The following is a 17136-nucleotide window of genomic DNA, read 5'->3' on the forward strand; positions in this document are numbered from 1 at the left end:
TGTTAACTGAAACATTTGCAGTGCTTTTAGAAACCTGGTAGGTGAGCTCTACCTAGCCAGCTTGCTGTTTTGGGTGAGGTGGTCTGGGTAAGAGCTGAGGTTTCTTGGGGCTCAGCAGAGGAAAGTGGTGGAGTGTGCTTAAAGCTACCTTATCCTGGATGCAGGCATTGTCCTGTACCATGACTGCAGTGGGGTGATTAGCTGGGGCTTCTCCTTCCCTATCCCTTGTTCCCTTTTAGTATCCTGTTGCTCCCAATGCATAAGTAGGTATCTTGCTCTTGTTCTCCCCATTCACTCTTAACTCCAAGCAAAGGAAAACTCCCAGCACCTAATGGAGAAGTGGATGGAGGGACCCAAAGGCTTTGTATGTTTGTAACAAGGTTATGCCCTTGTTGGCTTGTGCCTGGGGCAATTTTGTGACTATTTTCATAGAATCATAGAATCATAGAACAATTTGGGTTGGAAGGGACCTCCAAAGATCATCTAGTCCAACCCCTCTGCAATGATGAGGGACATCTTCATCCAGATCAGGTTGCTCAGAGCCCTGTCCAACCTGACCTTGAATGTTTCCAGGGATGGGGCATCTACTACCCCTTTGGGCAACCTGTTCCAGTGTTTCACTTATGAAGAGAGTTTTTACCCAGGGTGAGGGGGGCTGGATGGACCAGTCGCTGTCATAGACACAGATGTGTGTACTCCATTGATGGAAATGGTGTTAGTCTGCAATTTTTGTTTTTTTTTGCAGTCAGAATTCAGCTTGCTTGCCTGTTGTCCCTGAGCTGAGAGGAAGTTTTGGGGCCACCCCAGCAGCGGGGAAAGAAGCCTCTGTTTCACCAACCCTGCGTCCTAGCCACAGGGGTATGGAGCTGGCTCACCTTTGCTGTAAAAGCATGAGTTAAACCTAACCTTAGTGCACTGCATGGGCCCTGAAGTGAAGGGCAAGCTGGTAGATGTGTAAATTCGCACCCACAGCCTCCTGTTGTCACGCGGACTCAGGCAGAGGGCCAGCGCAGGGCTTGGGGCAGCACTGAGACTGCAGCAGCTGTAGGTGTCCTCCTGTCCTCCAGGCTGCAGAAGGTGCTAGCCATGACTCTAAGTGAAAGGAAGCTTTCACCAGAAAAGGTAGTGCAGGATTGGTTTGCCAGCACATGGTCACCCCCACGACCTCACCTCACTTACTGTCAGAGCAGAGACGGAATCTCCTGCTTAGGAATACAATAAATACACCAGCCTGTCCCACAGCAGTGAGTCATGTTAAAGCTGGCTTTTGAATGAGCACTGCATCTCTGTCTCTGGAGATATTTACAAGCTCAGAGCTGACTAAATAAATTAAAAAAAAAACCAAACACCCCCCCCCCCCGCAAAGAAATTAAAAAAAGAGAAAAATTAGATTCTTGCCATGAGCCAGTTCCATCCTTTCCCACAAAGTGCAGAGTTGGTGCCAGAGTTGCTCTAAGGCTAGTAAGTATAGTCTCAGCTACTGCCCCATATCAGCCCCAGAAAAGGGCAGCGGGCATGTGGTTAGAAGAGAAAAGGCAGAATAGAGAGAATCTCCTGGGAGATGCAAAACAAGCTCCCTGGATTGCTAGGACTAGTGGTGACACGCGCCAGACAAAGGACCTGCTACTCTATAAATGAGGCAGCCAGGACGAGCACTAGGCTGACTCCAGCAAGAGCGAGCTCTGCAGCCAGGCACTGCAAGAGCAGTTGGGAAGGAAAAATAGGAAACATCTGGTTTTGCTGTCCGTGTGCCTGCTGACTGGGTTTCAAGAGCCACAAGAACCTGTGACCAGAAAAGTAAGTGACAACGGCCTCTTCTCTTTACAGCGTTGCCTCCCCTCTTTTGGGCTTATCTTGCAACTTTCTTAGGAATGCCAAAGTTTCCTCTTGGAGCAGGGAATATCCTTAAAGGAAGGAATTTCTGCAATAGCATTTTAACATCCACTGGATTTTTATTTCTTATCATGGCACCTCTGAATCTTGTCATCAAAGAGTTAAAAGTAAAGCACCTGATCTGACAAAGAGAATAGTTATAGAAACGGCCACTTACAGGTGGCTACATTTAATCAAAGTAACCTTATAGCCCTATTTTTGTGCCTGGACTTTTCAAATTCTTAGTATCCACAGAGACTCAGTGAATCAGACCTCATGCCAGGAGAAATTATTAATTGGTTTTTACTACTTTTGAAAGAAATGTTGATGCTTAGATGTAGAGCAAACTAATGTGATTTTAAAATCTCTGTTTCTACTATTCCTAGATTTTTTTTACATCATAACTGTATAATTACACACTAGGCAAACTCATTTATACCACTGCAAAGTGCTGTAAATCAGAGTTATTGCACTGGTGCAAAACGATTGCACAGAGCATCATAGACTCTCTGAGTTTAGAAATAAAACTTAACAGAATTTTCCAATGGTGTTTGATATTTAAAACAAATTATTTGCAAAAGCACAGATAACCATGCATTCGTTAAACTTTACTGTATGCTTATGCACTAGGCTATGTGGAAATCCTATGACAGTGTCAGCAGGTAAAAGTATAAAGAAACAGTTTTAAATTCCAATCCTCACATATTTAAAAATATCCCCACTACTTTATTGGTCATCTGTCATACAGCTGATGCATATGTAAAATATGTAGGCATTTGAATTTTGCTCAGTTCAATAGTTCACTTGAGAGGAAAAGCTTAGCAATTTTATTAATTTCATTTCTGCTGGTAAATATTAATAACACTCAGATTTGTAAAAATACTTTTGAAACTGCCAATCTAGAACATGTTTAGATTTCCAGTGGTAGCCTTCTGCATAAAGCTGTATTTGCCTGAGAAAGTTAATAAACAATAAACCAAACATTTTTCTGAAGTAGCTGTCTCTATCCTTCCTGATTTCCATATAACAGTATAGGATGATATTTGATTTTTAGAACCTTTTTCCACCATACATTTCTATATAGTTTCCAAAAAACCCCCTAAAATAAATGCAGCTTTTTTTTACTGCCTGTTTATATAAATCATCAAAGTAGTTGTGGTAGAAGCAGCTGATCCAAGAAAGTAAGTTGGTCAGCATGCCAGGTAGGAGGCTTGGTGACTAAATGCAGGTGCCCACAAGACTGTGGCTAAGGCAGGGATGATCTTCATGCTGATCTTTCTATCAGGCATAGCCCCACAGAGCAACGTGACATTTATGGGAAAACAGGACTATGGTCCTTGTCTTGCAGTGGTTTTTATCACACTTTTGGAAGTTACGTTTTGCTGTGGTGGTTACGTTTCTCCATGCTTATGGTGACTTCTAGTCTTACACACAGCAGACCCAATTAATTCCTGGGGTGATGCCATGGTGGTCAGCAGACTGGTTTTAACTTGTGTTTGGTAGGAAGACAGGGCACTGGATGCCACTATCGTGATGCTGTCAAACTTTCAGTTTTGCTTTTGCTGAAGTCACAGAGAGATTTGCTATCAGCCTCAGAGCAGACCTGGATAAAATGCAAAAGAAAATATTCTCTGGGGGTTATATCCAAACAACACAAGATCTACATTCCCCTCATGCAAATGTCCCTTACAGCACTGGATTTTCCCTTCTCTGCTCCTAACAACTCCCATAACAGCGTCAGCTGCTGCAGACCACTCTTTGCTGAGTTGAGACATGCAGCATCTGGTCCTCCCTCCTTCTTTACATAACAGACTTGCAGTAAGGAGGATGTGGACTTTCCCACATATGCAGGCAAGGCAAGGAAGTTAAAGCAAAAGGACGTGTTTCTGCTATTAACAGCTACCTCACTGTCTCATAGTGGCAGGTGCAGAGAGAGGTATGCAGGAATGAGTGCTGTAATGAGGTGGGAGCAAATATCTGTGTAGAACAGGGTTTTGCACACTGGGTCTGGAAAAAAATGAGTCCCGGAAGAACTCCTGGAAGACCACCAACCTGTTTTTCTTCTCTGTGTTAACCCTGAAGCACAGGGATAGTGTCTGTATGTAGTATTTGGGAAGTTAATTTGGCAGAGACTGTATTTAAAGGAAACCCACTGGAACTGTAGTTCAGCCTTTGACACAAGAGGGCCTTACTGGAGAAGGGACCAGGAGGACAGAGAATTACTTTACCAAGAAAGACCCTCAGATCTTCTTGAACAGAAAATAACACAAGTGCAAGTTTAGCAAATAAAGGCTAAACCTTCTGGCAGAGTGTTCCTTCCTCAGCTTTGCAAGCTGTCATGTCCATGCCAATACACTAGACGTCCGTTTAGCAAAAGCTGTTGCAGCCCATGAGTGGGTTCTTTGTTTTGCACAGAGCTGTGGTATAATTAGACTTTACTGCAAAGGAACATCAAAAGCATTGACAAGAGGGGACCCACAAGAAAAAAACAAAAACCACTCCCATGTGCAGAGTAAACTCTTCATGACTATTGGTAAGTTCTTAAGTGCATATTTTCTCCTCTCCCAAATGCCTGCTGGGTGGTAGTCCATTGCTTTACAGACCTACCTTTCCCAAGACAGCCTTAGGGAACACGATGCCAGGGTGTCCAGGTTATGAAGTCTGCAGGTTAGGCTGATTTCTCAGAAAGTTGCGAGCTCTCTCCCCCACTGAAGATTCTGCACCCTCTAGGAAGGCAATCGGATAACAAATCTAAGCAACCCAAAGGCAACGCTGGGTCAGGTGAAAAACTTGCCTTTTGAAACTGTGATCACATATAGACCAACATCCCCAAACATGAAGGCTGACTTAACCTTAAGACCTTTGCAGAGTTGCTTTTGAAGACTCCAACAATTTCCTTTTTCTAAAGGTTCAATGAGAGCACAGTGTAGCTGTGAGTGTTTCTGTAAATGCTGCTCTTAGACAGGAGGGCTCCCAGAAGTAGACATTCCACTATGTACGTTTTGTCCCAGATTTACAGACTCTAAAAAAGGTAAATCACTCTGTCAGTGCTGACTGGTTTTTACAGCATTTTTGCTGCTCGGCTGTACTTTGTATTGTGGCATGATTGTCAGATAACACTCCCAACAGAGGCATGAGGTGGTGAAAGGAGCCCTTGTTTACTCCTGAAGTAGCTCCTCTTCCCACATCTTATTTGAAACAAAATGAAGTTCACCGCTGGTGTTAGGAATTGCCCTGTGAGAACTGGGAGATGGTCTTCTCTTTCATTACACAAACACAGCACCTACCAATGCCAGAGCAAGGCTGAGCCACTGTGTGCTGGTGGCTGCTCTAACACACACACAAAAATGCTTTCTTTCCTTTCCACAAACCTGGCAGCTGAGACAAACTAATTACAGGCAGGAGGGACACAGAGATGCAGGAAAGGAAAAAAAAAAAAAAAAAAAGGAATTTGCCTGAGGCAAAGGAACAGCAGAAATGAGGACAGAAGTTCAATTCCCTGATTGCCAGCCCAGCGTTCGTTTGGCTGACTGCACTGTGCTCTCTCTCTGTGCCCTTGTTGACCAGTGTACCTGTGGGATTTCAGGTGGGAGGCGCTTGGGGAGGGGTATAGTGCTGAGATACAGGGAGGCAGAGATGGAGAGAGAGGGGGTTGAGGAAGGCCGGGATGTGTACCTAGAGGTGCGCTGCTCCTTTTCCAAGCTGTCAAGCTGCAATGCATTGTCTCCTCTCCTCTTCCTTCCCCTCCCAACCCAAAGGAAGTCCTTGCAATCCAAGCAACCGTGCGGCAAACAGAGCACGGTTCAGCTGCAAAGAGTTTGAGCTTATTCCTTCTAGAGGGTGAGGAAAAAAAAGTCATGCTTTATGGATAGGCAGTGTAATGTCTTGTGACAGCCGTGCTCAATCTTCCTCTCTGCACAGAGCTGAGTCCTGTGCTCCGAGGCTTGTATGAAACTGAAGAAGGAAACAATGAGCTTCCTCCTTCTCCTCTTCTCCAGATCACACTGATGCAAAGTGAACAAAACACAGCAGCGAGGAGCGATAGCTGGGGAATCTTTGCTCCCTGTGGTAGGTCAGGCTCACAAGCACCTGCCTGATACAGCAAACAGGCACCATCTGCTCTTCTGTTGCCATTTACTTAAGGGCTGAAGGGACTTCACAAAATCCAATGCAATGTGTTAAATAAATAACCAATTTTAGCAGGCGCTGGGTTTCCCCTATGGAGTAACGGTGTGGCACTGCAGGTTTCCTAGAAGCACTCCAATTCTTGCTGGCAGCAGGCATCTGCTGTCTGATTAAGATTTGCTGGAGTAGGTCTCCAGTGGCCAGTTTCAACATGGATTTAACTTCACTGAGGTCAAAGGTATAACTTGAGGGAGGAACTTTCTCATCCAAGATCTTTATTTAATAGCAACCCACTAATTATGATGGAGTGCTGGGCTCCTGGTGAGTCCCCTGCCAGCCCATAGACATTAACCGCTGGCTCAGGGGCCATTTGCCAGGGAATGTCCTAGCAGAGATGGTGCTTTGTGCCTAAGCTGCTCTGCTGCTGCTGCCTGAATTGCCTGAATGGCTTTTGCATAGAGAGGCTGTGAGAACTGCTGCTACCGAGGGAGAGATCTTCATCTTTTCTATTGTTTAGTCTTTTGTCTGGTGACACTTGCTGCTGCATTAATGACAGCCAGTATTCCACACACCCCCCACCCCCACCCTTATTTTTATATTTTCCAAAGAGGTAGGGAGGGGACTGGAAAGAGCTTCAGTTATCTGTTTGGTGGGTGGTGGTGTTTTGTTTTTTCTCTTTCTGGCTGTTGGAGCAGATTCACTGCCGGGCTGAGGTTATTTCTTTGCACAATTCTCTTTACACACTGCAGATGTGGATCTTAGCTCATGAAAATGCACTTACCTACTACCTCTGGACATGTCTTCTTGATCTGAGTTAAATCCTGTCCTCAGTGGCAACATTTTGCCCTTCAAAGTAATTCATCCAGTGAAAATGGTGTAACCTTCCAGATTTACCATCCTAAGAGCAGAATTAATCCTCTTGAATTTAAGCTGCTGTCTTCCTGAGTTTCTTTATTGTCAGCTAAATGTGGGGCTGTTAACCTGTGGTTAGGGAAGGTGTCCAGAAAGCACAGAATCCAGGCTTGCAGGTTAATGCAATTTATCTGTCCATGATACGTACAAACAGGTGATTTCTGCACAGATTTAAAAGAGACCAGTGGGATATAAGCCGCATGCAGCCACTAGACAATATATATTTTATACAGTGCACCAGAGAAAGCTAAAGAATACATTACTCAGATGTGCAACATTAGCGAAGACCTGAAGCTGCAAGTAATATCGTATTGAAAGCCAAGCTTGGTGGGGAGGCCTGGAGAGAAGGAGGGAAGAGGAGGAATGGAATGAGACGAAAGGAATGGAAATCAGATACCTTGTAGTAAACTGGCTGCATTTTAACTGGAAGGTGCTGTGGTTACAGAGAACTCGAGGGATGTGTAGGGGACCATACAAGAAAAGAAGCTGTGCTGAAACATTACAATTACTGCAGGATTGGACCACAGTTGTTTTTCTCTTAGGATTCTAGCTGAAACTCTGAGCACAACAAGAGGAAACCTGCACCAGTAAAGGGAAAAAGGAGAGAGGAATTTAAGGTGGAGAGGTGTACAGAGGTAGATTACATCTGAAAGGAAGCTTTCTGTAGAGCTATTAGCACAAGAGAAGGCACTGGGGGAGGGAAAGAGCCATTGTTTGCTGATCTTGAATAAATCTCAGAAATACAAACATACATTTTTTAAGTGTAAAGCAGGAGCTGGCCTCACAAAGGCATCTGTTTGCTGACAAGTCTTGTGACCACAGACATAGTATTGTCTTTTCCAAAGGCAAGAGAAGAGAGACAAAGAAAGTGTGGTGTGAACGAGTAGGCTGGGGTTATTTTTCCACTAATAATACTGCTAACAGGACAAGATGACATGTTCACAGCACCAGGGCTGGATGTTAACCTGCTTTGCTGGAGTGCTGCACTGGGGACTGTCTGCAGCAGGGGAGCGGACCCTCTGTTGGTATTTGTAGCTGAGATATGAACAGTCATCCAGCGAACCCAGACCCACATACCAGAATTACAGTGCAGAGACTGAAAGGCCTGGCAAAATATAAACCACCCAACCCATTAGAAGAAATAAGGAAGCCCAAATAACTTTCCCTACGCTATAAAAAATAATTGCCTTTGTACACAGTTAAATTTGTCTTAAAAAAAAAAAAAACAACACACACACCAAAAACAGGAGAGAGAGAGAGAGAGAAGCAGGTGGCATTCTGAATTTCACATGGAACCAAGCAGCTGCTCAGAAGAATAAAACTGTAAAGGCAAAAGTTTTGCCTTGGGGAGCGAATGTGCTGCTGTACAGAGGAGCACTGGAAGACAGTGTTTAAAATCCTTACCACTGATACAGCAGCATTCTTGCCAAAAAGGTACATGCTAGCTGTTTCAGGTAGGTGCAAAGTACCAAGTAGATTTGTTCGCATAGCAAAAACCAAAAGTAATACATGGAGTAGGAGAATAGCAAAAAAAGAAAAAGAGAGATACAATCCCTATTCGGATCAAGCAATGGATCTCAATTTAAGTCTACAAAAAAATATGAGAAACTCTCAGGAACCTGAAATATGAGGGTTTCCTTTTTAAATGAGCCTCTCAGGAAGCAAGGACGTTTTGATGAGACAATTTTCTTGTCCCCTAAAGGCAGAGTAGACAACTGGGCCTGACAGTAATTTCAGACTTCTACCAAAATAGAAATGTGTTAGCTCTGTAAAGGCTATGGTCAAGAGGAGCCTGCAAGGTATGGGTGGCATGAGTGTAGCCATATATAGTATGCATGGGCGCATCTGTATTAGCTGCATCTCTGACCGAGGTCTCTGAACACGGCTCTGACATAATTTATGATGCTGTAACTGTGTTTCCCTGGTGATTTGTAATCAGTGCTGGACTGCGACTTGAAGGAGCTAGGAGGGAACTTCTTTGTCTGCTATGCATGTCTTGTCCCCCTGCCAGGGCACCCCAATTAAATTCTGAGTCACAGTGCGATTCCCTTATTCACTCAGACTATTACTACATACTTTGGTGAACCCCGAGTATCTTGCATGATATGAGGCTGCTTCACATGGACACGGGATCACAGCTGGGCTGTGACCCCAAAGTTTCCTCTTTCTGGGGGTGAAGGGTGCTATCCCCCCTGCTCCCCAGTCCCCTGTGGGACTGCTCTAAGGATGTGTTTGCCAATGAATATAAAAAGCTGAGGTTTTCACATGCATAAGAGGGTAAGTGGAAACATTTGTCCTTTAGTCTCTTGGCTGTGGATAATTTTTGCCCGCTCCAACTGTCTGTGTGCCATTGGCATAAAAAGCAGCTTCAGAAATGGAGAAGTGAATATCTGCTGCAGGGCTGTGGGAAAGAAGTGAAGATTCTTTCCAATGGCGGTGGGAGCAGGGTTATGGCAATCCCAAGCGCTTTTGACAACCTTTCTGGTAAATGGCATTTAAAATTACTGTGCACCCCTTGCACAGCATTATTCTATTACCAGCTCTGCTCTGGGCACTGGGTTCTCTTTGCTGCTCAGCTCTGTGAGGCAGGGTGGACAGGTAACACCTATGTAGACCTTTTGGCTGGGATGCCTGCATGTTTTGTAGGAATCGTACTTGCCCTCTGCAGCCTGCACTCATGGCACTTGTGGCTTAGTTTTGGCAGCTCTCAGAGGCTAAAACAGAAACCTGAATGGATCAGACTGCAGACTCTCTGCCACCAGCAGTGAGCAGTCAGTGTGGACTGGGCAGGGAACCAGACTGCTGCTTCCCTGGAGAAGTCTCCTGTAATAACCATAATCACACATGTCTGTAGTGTTGGCTGTCTGGTCACGGAAGGCCCATGATGAAAGTCCACCTGGCTTAGCTCCAGCCATGAGTCACCAAGCTTAGGCCAGCTGGAAGCAGCCCCCAAGAAGGTGAGAATGGGGTTGGGAAAGCACGGATGTGTTCTGCCCAGGGCCTGCCTGCCTTCCCCCCCTAAAAAGTGTCTGGGTGTCCCTCACGCCGCCCAGTGGGACAACTAATGCCTTGGCTATTGGGAATTCTGCTGCAGGGCAACTCCCAGGAGCCTGGAGAAACTGGGCGTGTAGCAGCACCACATGGTTGTATGAGGAAATTAAACTCCATTTACTCCTTTGTGAAGTCCTTGCTGGACTCTGGCATCTGGTTGCAGCTGCAATAATTAAGAAAGATCATGGTTGTGAATGGGAATATGACATTAGAGATTAGGATTAGGATGTCTGTGCAGGACATGCAGGATAAGGGCATCAGCCACAGAGGGCAAAAATTAGAAATGCCTAGCACCACCACTGTGTGCTCACCACTGGCCCAGAGGTTACAGTGCCCCCATAGCAGCAGTCTGCGTGAAAGCCAGGGGTATTTAGCATTCATTCACCATTGCCTTTGCTTTGTAGCACCTTGAGAATGACAAGGAAGATCTTCACCAACACCAGGGAGCGATGGAGGCAGCAAAATGTCAACAGCGCCTTTGCCAAGCTGAGGAAACTCATCCCCACCCACCCGCCAGACAAAAAACTGAGCAAGAATGAGACACTCCGGTTAGCTATGAGATACATCAACTTCCTCGTCAAGGTCCTGGGGGAGCCAGGCCTGCAGCAGACGGCAGTGGTGGCACGGGGCAGCATCCTGGGGTTCTTCCAGCAAGCCCCATGCTTGCAAAGCATGGAGGAGCTGACACTGATTGAAAACTGTGGTGTGTCCTCTCCTGGCATGAGCAGCAATATAGTAGAGTGTTGGTCAGAGACATCATCTCCCTAGCAGACAATGAGACATGCAGTCTTGTTGTTAGTCTGATAGTCCCTCTCTTTTTGCAAAATCTGTGGGTTGCTTCTCTATGTATTGTGATTATTTACTTATATTTATTACAGGTTTATTTGGTATGCATTTTTATTTAATAGGAAAGGAAATCCTTGGTCAGCCAACAACCTGGAAGACCAGACAGAGAACTTGCAGCCCCTGGGAACTGGGAATGACTCACTGCTGTCACAGCAGAGTCCAAGCCAGAAGGGCCTTCTGCCCTGATCTCCTCCATAAATCACGCCATAGAAATTCATCCAGTGTTTCTGGTAGCGAAAGAGATTGTTCTGCCATGCTATTTCAAGGCAACACTACTGAGCTTAAGAATGATGACTGCACCACAAATTTGTCCAAGACAGACATCTGGCCTCAGTAGTGAAAGATTTGGAGACATGTGATATTTGCCACAGTCCTCCCCCAGTGGTTCCAGAGGCTAACTGCTCTCACTCTTGAGCTTGTGAATCTTATTTCCAGCTTGATTCTTTTTTTTGAAAATACAGGTCCTAGCCCTTGAACCTGGCTATATCTTTCTCCATCAGACTGGAGGGATCCCTAGTGTCAGAACAAAACGCATTAAACAAACTTGAACATTAGGTTAAAGCAAAAATGCTCATTTAAAATAAAAGAAGACATAGTCATAGATGAGTTTCAGTGTGTTCAATAGGCAGAGCAAACCTCCTCCGTAGCGGTCACAGTGTGCATGTGAAAGAAGCTGTTCAGCTACCCTCCAGCAGCCTTAAAAGTCCATCAAACAGGTTGGTGGCTAAATGCCTTTGCCCTTCAACTGCTGCAGTAATGGGGAAGGACTTGTTTTGGGAGGGAGGTGCCAGGACAAAGGCCTCCATGATGCACTGTGAAAACCTTCATGGAAGTGTCAGTGAGCAGTGCCCATTCCTGTGCCAGGGTGCAGAAGCAGCTGGAGCATGTCAGGGCCTGGCAGAAGGTGCTGGGCATGCACCATGGGTGCACCATGGTGCCCCTTCAGCACAGCGCTGTGTATCACGGGTCTTGGGCATTGAGTTCCTGAACCAGCCCTGCTTTTGCTGCCATGGGAGGCAGAACCGAGCTGCACACATCCTTGCTGTCACCTGTAAGACCATGGTGCTGTGATGTTAGGCTGTGTGAAGTTGGATTGATGTCTGCCCCAAGTGGGGTACCAAGACCATCGTCAAGACTAGGGGCATGCTGCCTGTGTACCCAGCTGACTGCCTTTAAACTCCCCGCTTTCAAGTGCTGTAGTTGAGGTTCCTCCATCTGGACACTGTTCCAAATGGGCTGATGGAGCAAGGACAAAGTAATTGGTGTAAATGTCTTCCCATTTGATTCAGTGGGTCAGTTCCCTGTAGGGAATGCCAACCACCATGCTGTAGGTGTTTAGATCATAAGCAGGATGAAAAGAGTTTTCATGAAGGTGGGTTGTTGCCCACAAATCAATTTAATTTCCTGATTGAGTTACAACCTGTGCCAGCAAAGGTCTGGACTGCTCATGCAAGTTATAAAGCTGCCTAGAGCAACAGAAAAAATGACACCAGGTTTAAGTAGAACTGCTTCCTCATCAGATCCTGCTCCCACTGACACAGGTCCTTTTGACTTCCATGTGGACCAAGGTACATGTCAATGCTTAGAAAAGACAACTATTCACCACTGGTGAAGAAATGGAGCTCCCATGTGCCAAGGCATGTCCCTGGGCTGTTTCTGTTTATTCATGAGACAATGAGCTTCCCTCAGGAAGCAGAGATAGAGTTTGTGCATGTAACATGTACAGGCCTTCTGCATGAAGGAATTTGGCACCCAAAGCTGAGCTGCCTTTTAAAGCCTCACCAACTACCAGGTGCATCAAAGAAGCCAGGGCTGGCTCCTGCTGAGCATGTACTGGGCTGTCCTGTGCATTGACAAAGACCAAGGTCAGACAGGAGCACATCTTACCCCATCCAGGGCTGGTGCTGTAAGGTACAGGCATGCCAGTGGACAGAGTTTGACGAAAAGGGAAAAAAAAAAAAAAAAAATTAAAGGGTTCATGGGTTTCATTTTCCTTCCGAACGCTGTTAATCTTCAGTTTGCTTATCCCTGCTTTTCTGAGCTGTCAGAGCTGAGGACTGCACTGGAGAGCAGCTCAGTGGAAACACACCAAGACTTTTGCATGGTTCATGGAATCAGTACTGCTTTCTCCCCACCTCTGCCCCCTTTAATGTTACTGAATGGAGTCACAGTCTCTTCTGCACAGTGCCTCAAAGGTTATGAGCCAAGTCCTCCTCCTAGATTTCTGTTGACTTGCTGGGAGCTACAGCAGGATAAATTATTCCAAGTAAATCAGAGCACTTACTGGTAAAGTGTGGTGGTGCTATTTTTTCTATCAGCCACTTGCTATCCTAGGAAACACGTCACCAAGGCAAGCCAAAACACTTTGTGAGGAGCGTTATTGTCCAGGGAAGGGGTAAGAAAACCTGGCAATTTTGTAATGTAACATGCTTGTTATATTTTCTACCCTAAAAAGCTTCTCTTCTTGTTACTGCTTTGGTTCATATCAGCACTTTCTCTGTTCTCCTTTCCATTTAGGAGCTCCCTACTCTCGTGTTCAGCATGTGTTTCACTAGATCTATCTACCAAAGATTCTATTTTTTTTTCCAAGTTTCCTCTTCGCATTTTGTGGATTTCTTATCTGTATGATCATGAACAAATATGGTGTAACCAACCACATTTTGTGCTATATGATGTTATTTAACATCTAATATATTCAAAATAAATTATTTAAGAAACAAATCTTTGTCTTTTTAAACTTCTATAAAATTTCATTTTACACTTGATTGCCATTTGGTAGAGGACACGAGAAACATTACAATGTAATTTCCAGTAATTGTTCTACTGTTCAGCACTTACGCCCGAGTCTTGATGTTAGAAACAACATTACCAGATGATGAAGAATGACAGGAATTCTTTTTTTATTACAATTTCTTACACTTTTTCGTTGAATTGTATTTTAATCTACATGCTAAGAAGATTTTGACCAGCTCTTGAAAAAGTAAATAAAATTTCATTGTGCAACACTGTTGTGTTTGTCTTCCAAATATTCACAATTCAAAAGATTTTAACCAACTCCATTTTAAAAAGCAGAAGTCACCCTAAAGAATTAATTTGGACTCTGATTTGAGTCTATCGTTATGTGGAGATGTTCACATATGCACAGCCTACAGATTCAGACTGGTGTCCGGGTTCAGATGTGAAAACTCATCCAAAGTTGAGGGGAGCTTAGGATGTAAAGCTGCTCTTTCTGGCTAACACCTAGTGGAAACAATCTAATCTCCAATTGAATATGAGGCTGGGAGTGGGAGAGGAAGCACTAGGATGACAGATGCAGAAGTTGTGAGGAAAAAGATGGGAAATTACTGGGACACAGGGCCAGTTTCAGTTTCATGCTTAACTGGATGTCTCAGAGCCCTCACAGTGCTCTATGATACACCAAGAGAGGGATTTCTACACAGTATGTGCCTGTAAAAGGTATCCTCTCAAGAGATTATATATAAAAGTCATGAAATCAGCAAATGTGAGGTTCATAATATGTATCTATCCTAAGCAAGGCAATGCCACCTTAGATAGGACCCTCTGCTTACAGCAGTAATGCCAAATTAGTTAGTATGCTCAGGATCATGTGGCAATGCCTTCTCTGGAAAGTGGGCACAGTATAGCCATGTTAACATGGTGCTGTGCTGTGAGATAATGGGACCTGTGGCATGGAGACGTACCAGGTCATTTGGAGCTGGCTGAAAATGTCTCATGTATGTTGCAGCAGTGGCAAAACCTTAGAACAAATGACAAAAAAGTCCCTAGTCTTAAGGCCCCTACTGAGTCTCCTGGTTGTAACTAGCAGTGCTAAACAGAGTTGTGTGAATAGCACTTTTTTTTTCCTTTTATAATTTTTTTGGTGAGGATATGGCTGCCAATATTGCAAGGAAGACCAGCTGAGGTGGTATATTCTAGAAGCATCTTTAGCATCTCCCAATACAAAAAGGCATGATGCAAAGTTACATGGTGAGGCATGTACTCAGCAGCCTTCCTAGTTATACTGAGTCTAAATCAGGGAGGAGGAGGGTACAATGAGCATAGCAGAGGAAGACTCACAGAATTCCTGTGCCAGCCAGACTAAAAGGCAAAACAGAGTTGTTTTAGGACACTAAGATCCATCCTAGCATCTTGCTCTTAGCAAGAAGAGGAAGCTGCAGGACCAATGTGTTTCAGAGACATATGATTCATGAACCATTTAGTATTTTATCTTCCAGTATCTAACTGGCTCCCACAAATTTCTTTGCTGCTAGGGAATGATATGCAGTGACCATGGCTAAAGTAGTGTGAGCAAGGCAGATCTGACTTGTTGTTTGAAGGCTGGGTGATGAAAGGAGGTGGAGAGAATGGGTGACTTAACTACTGACCTGTGGGGCAGGGGTCACTTGGGAGCCAGTCTTAAATCTAAAGGTCATTGACAAAGTGACAGAGTCTAAATCTGTCACTTTTCAGGAGTGTAATTGCATTTTTAATACAGCAGGTGCTGAGAGAATCAGAAGGGAGAAGGTGGGTGGAGGAAGCAGCTCAAACAAGTATTTGCGTTACAGAAGGTAGAGATTGCCCTGTATCTGGTTGATACATGCATCTATCTATCTGGTTGATTTGTTATTGTTCTTTCTGTAACCTATGGGTAGCATTTCCACTGCACTCTGAGTTGGTCCAGCTCTTCTCTATAAGAAAAAGAGTTAGTCTCATCCCATTGTATTCTCCCCCCACCCCCTTCCCATGTGTACAAACGAATGCACATTCCATGCCTCATGGTTTGTTTCATTGCCACTGATTGCAAACCCAACAGTGCACAACTGAGGACCCTGCAATCAAGAGAACTGAGACCCTCTTCTGGGAGTGTCTTTTGGAAAAGAAATCCCCCAGGCACTGAGAGCCAAAAAGAGCAACCAACCTTTCTGTGGGTACATCCCTGCTGAGAGTCAATGCCACAAAATAGCACAGAAGTGACTCAGACCTGGGGAAGATCCCTCACTTTCTTTGAAATTCCCTACTCTGCACCTTGAAAGACAGACTCTTTCTTAGGTAGCCTAAAACCTTAATGGAAAGCTAAAGGATGACGGCCCACAGTCAGCAAGTCTCCAGGGAGGTGTTCTGCCTTCAACCCTGGCTGTAGACAACATTTAGCATTGATTTTCTCTTGGTGACTGTATTTGGCAAACCCTGGTAGACAGCAGTGCTCAGTCCTGGAGCTGAGAAAGGCTAAGAGCAGCCAATATTAAATCTCCCTTCAAATCACAGCAGAATTACTGTGCTTTGATACATAGATGTGCAACCAGCCAAAACATAACCTACAGATTCCTCCAACTCAAGACCACACAGTATTAAATTCAAGCTTTAAAAAGCTTTACACTTACTGGAAATACCTGAACACTCTCAAGAGGAAACTACAATCCCTAAAAGCACCTTGAGTGGAGGCTATTAGACCTAGCTAACCACAGAAGCTCAGGCCAGTTTTACTGCCTGTTTTACTGCCTATAGGTTAAAAGGTGTTTCAGAAGGAAGTATCTTGGCCTGCTAAGAGCCTCTGCTGTGATCTCTATGGGACTGAATGGCAAAAAGTCTGTTGCCAGTTGAGAGTTCCCAACAGAGCGAGTAAGCCTGGCAGATTGGTCTTGCCAGAAGTGCTTGGTGCTGGCACAGCCCGCTTGGGTGGGAAACTTTCCCACCACTTGAATGCAAACTGAAATAATTCAATGCTGAAGGGAGCTGCCCGCGCTGGCTCTTCTTCCTGAGCTATGATACAAACATTTTCCCTAAATTTTCAGGCACAGAACAGCGGCTGTCTGGTGAACATGCCCAGCCACTGTGTTTGGCACAGGACAGCCCAGTCTCCAAGGCCACATTTCTGCATAGACATGTGGAATGCAAATGGGTGTTCCCCAGCTCTCAGGTTTGGAAGCGAGGGGAGAAATTCATGGCAGGGAAATTCAGCAGCATAATTTTACCTGTCAATTTTGAACTGAGTAGCTGAGCGGATTAGAAAACATATTTTTTATATATATATATATATATATATATATATATATATATGTATGTCTGTCTGTCTGCCTGTCTGTCTTTCTATCTATGTATCTTACCCTTATCAGCTCCTTGAAGTCCGTGTTGAAGTTCACTTAAGGTCACATACAAAGGGAAAACCACAAATTTTACCTTTAACATCAAAAGTATTCTTCTTTCAGACTAAGGAAAAAGAAAAATGACAGGAATGAAAACAAGACAAATTGTCAGTGAAAGTGGGAGAAAGCATGTAGGATGGTTCTTCCATGTCTGACACACCTGGACGGGCACCACTCTTGTTGTAGG

General features: G+C 44.6%; 1 protein-coding gene across 1 annotated transcript; it reads left to right on the forward strand.

The window, feature by feature from the left end:
* The first annotated feature begins 1642 nt into the window (after positions 1-1642).
* TAL2 (TAL bHLH transcription factor 2) lies at positions 1643-12754 on the forward strand. The gene is made up of 2 exons (XM_030005647.2): positions 1643-1797; positions 10365-12754. Exon 2 carries the CDS (start codon positions 10375-10377, stop codon positions 10726-10728), a length of 354 nt encoding a protein of 117 aa, XP_029861507.1. The 5' UTR covers positions 1643-1797; positions 10365-10374; the 3' UTR covers positions 10729-12754.
* Positions 12755-17136: the final 4382 nt, after the last annotated feature.

The sequence above is a fragment of the Aquila chrysaetos genome, chromosome Z (assembly GCF_900496995.4).
Source record: "Aquila chrysaetos chrysaetos chromosome Z, bAquChr1.4, whole genome shotgun sequence".
NCBI lineage: Eukaryota > Metazoa > Chordata > Aves > Accipitriformes > Accipitridae > Aquila > Aquila chrysaetos.